The sequence below is a fragment of the Polistes fuscatus genome, unplaced genomic scaffold, assembly GCF_010416935.1.
Source record: "Polistes fuscatus isolate 324 unplaced genomic scaffold, CU_Pfus_HIC Scaffold12, whole genome shotgun sequence".
NCBI classification, from domain to species: Eukaryota; Metazoa; Arthropoda; class Insecta; order Hymenoptera; family Vespidae; genus Polistes; species Polistes fuscatus.
Window position 1 is genome coordinate 999,040 of NW_025113020.1, and position 10,584 is coordinate 1,009,623.

General features: G+C 28.0%; 1 protein-coding gene and 1 long non-coding RNA gene across 2 annotated transcripts; one reads left to right on the top strand and one right to left on the bottom strand.

The window, feature by feature from the left end:
* Positions 1 to 243: 243 nt before the first annotated feature.
* On the top strand, positions 244 to 2,195 carry LOC122526744. Its single transcript, XR_006306196.1, has 2 exons — positions 244 to 1,305; positions 1,390 to 2,195. It is a non-coding gene; the product is annotated as an uncharacterized LOC122526744 (long non-coding RNA).
* Positions 2,196 to 8,051: 5,856 nt separating this feature from the next.
* On the bottom strand, positions 8,052 to 8,644 carry LOC122513553. The gene is made up of 3 exons (XM_043629957.1): positions 8,517 to 8,644; positions 8,300 to 8,425; positions 8,052 to 8,229 (listed from the first exon to the last, which is right to left on the bottom strand). The coding sequence occupies exons 1-3, from the start codon at positions 8,642 to 8,644 to the stop codon at positions 8,115 to 8,117; spliced, it is 369 nt and encodes a 122-aa protein (XP_043485892.1). The 3' UTR covers positions 8,052 to 8,114.
* Positions 8,645 to 10,584: the final 1,940 nt, after the last annotated feature.

Here is a 10,584-nt window from a genome sequence, read left to right on the forward strand (position 1 = left end):
TATACAGAAGATTTGCTTTGAACAGTATACATTTCCAGAACATTAAGTTCTTGAGGATCGGAAAATTTCTCGTGATCAAGTTTAAATCGAACAATAAGTAATTTAATCTTGAAATTAGAAATAAATTTTTTCTATATAAATTATTATTAAACTATAGCAAGGAATATAATTATAAAATAAAAGTATACTAACTGTTACGTAGCGAAAATAATAATACTATAAGCAGAAATAAAAGTAAGACCGGAGACTACTCTTTGAATCAGTTTAATAGTTGATTGCTCGATCAATTTAGTAGTGAAAAGCTCATACAGCTGCATGAATAAACAATTTATATAATATTTTTAGACAACCACATTTCGCAACAATACTATAATTAATAACGCTAATAGAAGATACATTTGTATTTATTTCCTATGTAGTTAGTAAGAATAAAATGATTTTGAGACAAAAAACAGTCATTGCTTAATAACGAATTATATTAAAATAAAGATGATATATAAGATAACGAAAATTACGATTACCATTTGAAAATATAATGGTAGTGAGTAGATAATTAGAGCGGAGCAAAACAAAAACTGATGCCTAGAGTTCCGATTAGGACGTTGATTCGTCAAAAACTGAAATAAACGATTTGAAAAAAGAAAATGATTTTTCGCGAGATCAAGATTTATCGGAGACATGGTAAAGTGTCTTACGAACTTCTCCAGCAAACTGAAAGTAATACTACTATCTAGGTGCACTTAATTAATTCAAATTGCTACATTTTACAAATGAAGTAAAATTGACATAAGCAGTGTAATAATAGAAGTGTTATAAATTAATCAATATAATTACTAGTGAGAATTTTTTCCTATCTTGTAGCTATTCTATGTAAAATTGTTTCTATCGAGACATACTTGCTTGCATGTATTGAAACATATGGTGATTCGCATAATTAAACAGGGGGAAAAAATACTTTCTACTTTCAATACCTGTGGACATGCGCAGAAGGGTTGCTTGATTGCAGTCCGTGTCAGTTGGACTTCGACTGCCGTGCAGGACACTAGCTTTAAAAAAGAGAATCATTTCCTACAACAGTTATTATAGTACGCTTGATTTTTACGCAAAAACCATTCCTACAAATGTTTTCTACTTTCGTAAAGGTTTTTATTAAGAATATAACAACAAGAATTAATATATTGAGTCTTACCTTAATAAATATTCTAAATAGAAAGTATAATAGAAACAGATACTTATTAATCTGTAAAGCGAATGTACCTATCAACACATTAATATACTTAGATGTGTCATTTATTTCTAATATAAGTAAGTATTTTTAAAATTAATATTTATTTGTAATTTTTATTTTTAATTTTCCTAACATATTTTTATCTATTGTTTTTTCGAAAGTCTTGAATTATGGTACACTTTTATATACCATTGCAAAAGAAAGTGCTTTCCGCATAAGCTAAAAAGAATTGAAATTATCATGAAAGCAGTCAATGCTATATCAATAATAATTTAATACTTACCCCTGCAAAAACTTGGTGCGAAGAGACAAACATACTTCCGATTGATAAAAAGCACGGTTTTCCACTTCTAGTTATTATAAATAGTAGCAATTTTTGTGTATTTATGGATAATGTATAAAATGGAACGTCACACCTATATAAACAAATATTATATTGTCATCCTTATACAAGCTTGCTTTTTTAAATGATAGAAGAAAAAGCAATTGGAAAAAAATATTTTAAAGATCTATAACAAAAATTATTTTACTTCCTATTACTGACCAATAAATTTTAGAAGATTACAAAATAAACAAATTTAATATGTCCTTACAATTCTTCAAGAACTGAAACGCTATGATCCAACAACCTTTGTCCAAGGTAAAAATTGATATATACAGTAAAAGCTGCAGCAGTTACATAAAGGATGCATTCTATTTTGTATTCTAGAGTTTTTAATAATACCGAAAATTGAAGAATCTATAAGAAAAGATAAAAGCATATTTTTATAGTAAAAAGACTTTCTTTGATATTGTTAAACTTGTTTCAAACACAAAACACATAATTCTATAATAACACATCTTTATTGAAACAAAATCGTAATTCTTTAAAGTGCAGACATCGTGCAAACCTATGTTTTTAAAGTGTTTCATAAAAAACATTTATAACAGCACAATTAATAAAACATAGCAGTCCCTACGTAAACGACATAATCGAAATATCGTTATTTTTACATCTCAAAACCTTTATAATAAAATACAATACGAACATATAGTATAATATATAGTATAATATTCTGTATAATATGTAGTATATAGTATAATATATAATATAATTATATATTTTATATTATTATATATTATAAAAATATTTATATATTGTAATTATAATTTATATACTATACTGCATCATATATAGTATAATATATAATATAATATATAGTATATTATTCAATAATATCTTAAAAACGCTATAAAAATAATAGAAAAAAATTTTTCATTAAAACAAAGAAAAGACAAGATATTGATAGCGTATAAAAATTTGCTACTAATTCCAACGTCTTTGACTTACACATAAAAAGTTAATCATGAAAACAATCATTACGAGAAGAATTAAAATCACGTAGGCAACATTCGAAACGTGTCTAAGCATCTCGACGTATCTTAAAAATAAATGAATAGATAAGTTTTAAAAATTATTATAAAGAATTAAAAGAATAATTTTCCGCTTACTCAATAGATATTCTATGACGATTTACAATGTCACTTATCCATTTGTATTCTTCCGTTAGTGTACTGAAGTATTTAGTATTTTGCCCGGCATGTTGATTCCTTTCAAATGGTTGACGAATTTTTATTCTAAGTATAAGAAACAGCACAGTAAAAAAATTGATTAGAAAATATTTAACACGCAAATAAATAAAAACTGACTTTCCTACAAGATACGTACTTAAGAATGCTACATTGGCAGCAAGCGTGCTGGATGAAAACCAAAAATGTTGAAATACTAAGACTGCCAATTACTGTCACCATTAAAACCCCTATAGTTTGGTAAAGAAGCATCGTAAAATATAGCATCCCAGCGTTATCAATATTATTTTCGATTAAAGGTAATGTTAATTGGTTATCTTCTAATATACCAAGATAATATAAAAAGCATTAAAAATTGATGGAGATATTATTAAAAAGCAGTTAACATTAAAGAAAACTGTAAATGTTAAAGAAAGTATATATTGAAGAAATATGAACCGAATTCCATTCGCTAATAATTACTCAAACTTACACATTAAAGCGTATACAAAAGATTTGCTTTGAACAGTATACTTCTCCAAAATATTAAGTTCTTGAAGGTCGGAACATTTCTCGTGATCAAGATTAAAACGAACAATAAGTAATTTAATCTTGAAATTAGAAAGAAATTGTTTCTATATAAAAAATTATTAAACTAAAGCAAGGAATATAATTATAAAATAAAAGTCTACTTACTGTTACGTAGCGGAAATAACTAATAGTATAAGCAGAAATGAAAATAAGGCCGGAAATTACTCTTTGAATCAGTTTAATAGTTGATTGCCCGATCAATTTAGTAGTTAAAAGCTCATAAAGCTGCATGAATAAACAATTTATATAATATTTTTAGACAACCACATGTCACAACAATGGTATAATTAATAACGCTAATAGAAGATGTATTTCTATTTATTTTCAATGTAACTATTCAAAATATAATGATTTTGGGACAAAAAACAGTCACTGCTTAATAAGCAATAATAGATAAAAATAAACGTCACATATAAGATGATGAAAATTACGATTACTATTTGAAAATAAAATGGTAGCGTGTAGATAATTACGACGGAACAAAACAACAACTGATGCCTAGAGTTCCGGTTAGGACGTTGATTCGTCAAAAACTGAAATAAACGATTTGAAAAAAGAAAATGATTTTTCGCAAAATAACGATTTTTCGAAGACATGGTAAAGTGTCTTACGAACTTCTCCAGCAAACTGAAAGTAATACTACTATCTAGGTGCACTTAATTAATTCAAATTGCTACATTTTACAAATGAAGTAAAATTGACATAAGCAGTGTAATAATAGAAGTGTTATAAATTAATCAATATAATTACTAGTGAGAATTTTTTCCTATCTTGTAGCTATTCTATGTAAAATATTTTCTATCGAGACATACTTGCTTGCATGTATTGAAACATATGGTGATTCACATAATTAAACAGGGGGAAAAAACACTTTCTACTTTCAATACCTGTGGACATGCGCAGAAGGGTTGCTTGATTGCAGTCCGTGTCAGTTGGACTTCGACTGCCGTGCAGGACACTTGCTTTAAAAAATCAGTATCATTTCCTACAGCAGTTAGTATAGTACGCTTGGTTGTAACGAAAAAATATTCCTACAAATGTTTTCTACTTTCGTGAGGGTTTTTATTAAGAATACAATAACAAGATATTCATACATATAATCTCACCTTAAAGAATATTCTAATTAGAAAGTATGATAAAAATATAAACTTATAATTTTTAGAATGAATGTACCAGTTAACACATTAATACACTTAGTTTTTCCATTGATTTAGAATAAAAGTAAGTATTGTATCCAGAAATAATAATTTTTTTTTTTATTTAGAATTTTTGTAACATTTTATAGTTTATTGTTTTTTGAAATTCTTAAATTATTGTACACTCTTATATACCATTGCAAAAGAAAGTGCTTTTCGCATAAGCTAAAAGGAATTTAAATTATCATTAAACCATTCAATGCAGTATCATTAATAATTAAATACTTACCCCAGCAAAAACTTGGTGCGATGAGACAAACATATTTCCGATTGATAAAAAGCACGGTTTCCTACTTCTAGCTATTATAAATAGTAGCAATTTTTGTGTATGTATAGATAATCTATAAAACGGAACGTCACACCTATAAATAAATTTTCTCTCTATTATCATTCTTATAGAAGCTTACTATTTTAAATGATAGAAGGAAAAGTAATTGAAGAAAAATATTTATAAGTTCTATTACAAAAATTATTTTCTTTCTATTACTGAATATATATATATATATTTATATATAATTAATATATAATCAGGTTTTTATTGCCCAACTTACAAATTTTTTTACATTGTCTTATCATTACTTTACTTATTTTTTTCTCAAATATTTTTTTTTATGCTCTACCTACCCCTCCTCTACCAATATTTATCAACAATCTTAAAATCAAACTATTTCTAACTATAAATAACTAAATTACACTCGTATTCGTTTTCGTGTTCTCTCCTATTTTCCCCTGTCCACCACCTTTTACACAGCACCTCAATTTTTCTGAAATATTCACAAATCCCAATCTGAATCTTGCCGCCTAAAATGTTTACTAATTCCCCTCTTATAGCGCCTTCCTCTATTCCATCTATCAATTCCTTTATGTCCTTCCTTCTCTTCTCTGAAACCATTTCTCTTCCTTTTTCGCGTTATCAAATGCTCCAACGTTTTTCTTGTTCTTTGCGTAACCTACATTTTCTGTCCTTTTCTCCTTTTTTTCCGCCTTTTCTATGTTATCATATCCTATCCTTGCCAAATTTCATTAATCCCTTCCCTCACTCTTTCTTCTGACTAATACTTCCATAACCTTTCATCGTTATCTATTATATGTTTGCACATATTATTATATAATGACTATCTTACTTTTTCCTATCCTTCCCATAGGCTTCTCTTTTTCAATTCTTTCAATTCCTTTTTTTATCTTCTCCTCTATCCTCCCATCTTCACTTAATTCTCTTATTATCTCTATTATATCCTCAATATCCAATTCCTTCAACACTTTAATTAAATTCTCTCCCCATTTTGAGGGTTTACCGTTGTTATCGGTCTTATTTTTTCCACCACGCATATCTTTGGGCATCTTGTTTCCTCTTTTTTTAACATCTTTTTGATATATCTTAACGCTCTTTCTCTTATCACAAATTCCATCACTAGGATTCCCAGCTCTCTTCTATATATTTTATTTAGTGTTGTTCTCCTCATTCCTAATGCCATTTTCAAATATCTGCTTTGTATCTTTTCAAATATTAATATTTCTCCCAACCCTTATACATCTACTCCATACATTACTCCTGCTTTCACTATTGAGTCCAGAAGGCGTGGCCTATCCTCCATAGCATTTCTTCCTGCCCTCTACCATGTCCCCCAAACAATATTCACCATTTTTTGCGCTTCCTTAAACCGAATTTTTACTTGTGAACCAATATCTTAAGTATTTAAATTCATTTACTACCTCAACTTTTGTCCTATTAATTTCCCATTCCTCCCCTTTCCTAACCTTTCTTCTGTTTCTGAATAGCGTGATATTTGTTTTCTTTGCGTTTACTCTTGTTTTATTTTCCTTTGCCAATTTTTCTAAATCCTCTAATATGCTTCTCAACCCTTCCACTGTCCCCGCCAGTTCCTCAATGTCATCTGCATATTTTAACGCGAATATTTGTTCTTTCCCTATTACGGCTCCTCCATCATTCTTTAGAATCCATCTTTCTTTCAGATTTTCTGTGTACAGATTGAACAATACTGCGCTTAGCGCGCAGCTTTGCCGCACAACCTGCTCTGTTCTAAAGCTTTTAGTTATTTTCCCCTGACTTATTACTTATAACTTACTAATAAATATTTAAATATTTCTAATTAAACAAATTAATTATTTTCTTACAATTCTTCAAGAACTGCATCGCTATGATTCAACAACCTTTGTCCAAGATAAAAATTGATATACACAGTAAAAGCAGTACCGGTTACATAAAGGATAAATTCTATTTTGTCTTCTAGAGTTTTTAATATTACCGAAAATTGAAGAATCTAAAAGAAAAGATAAAAGCATATTTATATAGTGAAAAGCCTTTCTTCGATATTTTTAAACTTGTTTCAAACACAAAACACATAGTTCTATAATAACACATTTTTATAGAAACGAAATCGTAATATTTTAAAGTGCAGAAATCATGCAAACCTATGTTTTTAAAAATGTTTTAACAAACGGTTATAACAGCTCAAGTAATAAAACATTGCAATCTCTACGCTATCGATATAGTCTAAAATAATCATGTTTACAGCTCAAAACGTTTATAGTAAAATACAATACGAACATATAGTATAATATTCTGTATAATATGTAGTATATAGTATAATATATAATGTAATTATAAATTATATACTATTATATATTATAATAATTATTATATTTATACTATTTATATATTATTATATATTTTTTTATTATATATTATAATTATATAATATACTATACTAAACATTATATAATGTGTACGATCGGAACCGATCGTAACCAAAATCCATATTCATAATACGTGCCCCTAGCAGATAGGGAGTTACTAGACACTAGCATCCATACCCCCACTACTCGGATCTCGAGTGCGTAGACACTGCAGGGCCCATTACCAAAGACATTCGGTCTATTCTTTCGCTGGATGCTTATGAGGATACTTGGAGACAACGAGCGAGAGCATTATTAGAAAAACAGAGAATTCATATACTAAAGCGACTATACCTTACAGATAACATAACGACAGTGGTAGATCGCAGAAGCGATATTTAACACATAATTACGGTAGCGAAAGACAGAAGATAATTAACGGTAAGAAATATTATTTCTAATTCTTTTCAACTTGAATGCCCATTCAGGTTAATCGTGACGAGAAGTGGATCACGTGCATAGTCCGTGGTTCATCGATATTTACTAGTATTTTGATACCAACCAGGGTTTTTATACCGCAAGGCTTTTCCCTGACTAGCCAATAAAGCATTGCACTTATTGGCTCAACCAAGTGTTTTATTTATTTTAATTCACCTTTTCACCTCCCTCATAATTAGCTTAACACAATCTCCGGAGAACTCCATGTTGGAGGAATTTTGGCAAATACATAATGTATAATATTTAATATATAATATATAAATATATATATAATTATAAATAATATGTAGTATAATATAATATAAGATATATTATATAACATTCAATAATATCTTAATGATCAATTAAAATAATAAAAAAATTTTTCATTAAAATAAAAACAAAACAAGATTTTGATAACATGTAAAAATTCGCTGCTATTTCCAGCATCTTGGACTTACACATAAAAAGTTAAACATGAAAAGAATCATTGCGAGAAGAATTAAAATCAAGTAGACAACATTCGAAACATATCTAAGCATCTCGACGTATCTTAAAAATAAATGAATATTTAAATTTTAAAAATTATAATAAAGAATTAGAAGATTAATTTTCCACTTACTCAATAGATATTCTATGACGATTTACAATGTCGCTTATCCAATTGTATTCTTCCGTTAGTGTATTGAAGTATTTAGTATTTTGACCGGCTTGCTGATACTTTGCAAATGGTTGACGAATTTTTATTCTGTATAACAGAAATAACAAACTAACAAAATTGATTGGAAAATATTTAATACGCAAATAAATAAAAATTGACTGTCCTACAAGATACGTACTTAATAATGCTACATTGACAGCAAGCGTGCTGTATGAAAACCAAAAATGATGAAAGACTAAGACTGCCAATTACTGTCACCATTAAAACCTCTATTGTTTGGTAAAGAAGCATGGTATAATATAGCATCCCGGCGTTTCCAATATTATTTTCAATTAAAGGTAATGTTATTTTTTTATACTTTAATTTTCCAGTAGAATATAAAAAAGCATTAAAAATTGATGGAGATATTATTAAAAAGCAGTTAACATTAAAGAAAACTGTAAATGTTAAAGAAAATATATATTGAAGAAATATGAACCGAATTCCATTCGCTAATAATTACTCAAACTTACACATTAAAGCGTATACAAAAGATTTGCTTTGAACAGTATACTTCTCCAAAATATTAAATTCTTGAAGGTCGGAACATTTCTCGTGATCAAGTTTAAAACGAACAATAAGTAATTTAATCTTGAAAATATTAGTATATTGCTTGTATATAAAATATTTTTGAAATAAAGCAAGAAATATAATTATTAAATAAAAGTCTACTAACTGTTACGTAGCGGAAATAACTAATACTATAAGCAGAAATAAAAGTAAGACCGGAGACTACTCTTTGAATCAGTTTAATAGTTGATTGCCCGATCAATTTAGTAGTGAAAAGCTCATACAGCTGCATGAATAAACAATTTATATAATATTTTTAGACAACTACATTTCGCAACAATACTATAATTAATAACGCTAATAGAAGATACATTTGTATTTATTTCCATGTTGTTAGTAAGAATAAAATGATTTTGAGACAAAAAACAGTCATTGCTTAATAACGAATTATATTAAAATAAAGATGATATATAAGATAACGAAAATTACGATTACCATTTGCAAACATAATGGTAGTGTGTAGATAATTAGAGCGGAGCAAAACAAAAACTGATGCCTAGAGTTCCGATTAGGACGTTGATTCGTCAAAAACTGAAATAAACGATTTGAAAAAAGAAAATGATTTTTCGCAAAATAACGATTCTTCGAAGACATGGTAAAGTGTCTTACGAACTTCTCCAGCAAACTGAAAGTAATACTACTATCTAGGTGCACTTAATTAATTCAAATTGCTACATTTTACAAATGAAGTAAAATTGACATAAGCAGTGTAATAATAGAAGTGTTATAAATTAATCAATATAATTACTAGTGAGAATTTTTTCCTATCTTGTAGCTATTCTATGTAAAATATTTTCTATCGAGACATACTTGCTTGCATGTATTGAAACATATGGTGATTCGCATAATTAAACAGGGGGAAAAAATACTTTCTACTTTCAATACCTGTGGACATGCGCAGAAGGGTTGCTTGATTGCAGTCCGTGTCAGTTGGACTTCGACTGCCGTGCAGGACACTAGCTTTAAAAAAGGAGAATCATTTCCTACAACAGTTATTATAGTACGCTTGATTTTTACGCAAAAACCATTCCTACAAATGTTTTCTACTTTTGTAAAGGTTTTTATTAAGAATATAACAACAAGATATTAATATATTAAATCTTACCTTAATAAATATTCTAAATAGAAAGTATAATAGAAACAGAAACTTATTAATTTGTAAAGCGAATGTATCTGTCAACACATTAATATACTTAGATGTGTCATTTATTTCTAATATAAGTAAGTATTTTTAAAATTAATATTTATTTGTAATTTTTATTTTTAATTTTCCTAACATATTTTTATCTATTGTTTTTTCGAAAGTCTTGAATTATGGTACACTTTTATATACCATTGCAAAAGAAAGTGCTTTCCGCATAAGCTAAAAAGAATTGAAATTATCATGAAAGCAGTCAATGCTATATCAATAATAATTTAATACTTACCCCAGCAAAAACTTGGTGCGAAGAGACAAACATACTTCCGATTGATAAAAAGCACGGTTTTCCACTTCTAGTTATTATAAATAGTAGCAATTTTTGTGTATTTATGGATAATGTATAAAATGGAACGTCACACCTATATATATATAAACAAATATTATATTGTCATCCTTATACAAGCTTGCTTTTTTAAATGATAGAAGAAAAAGCAAT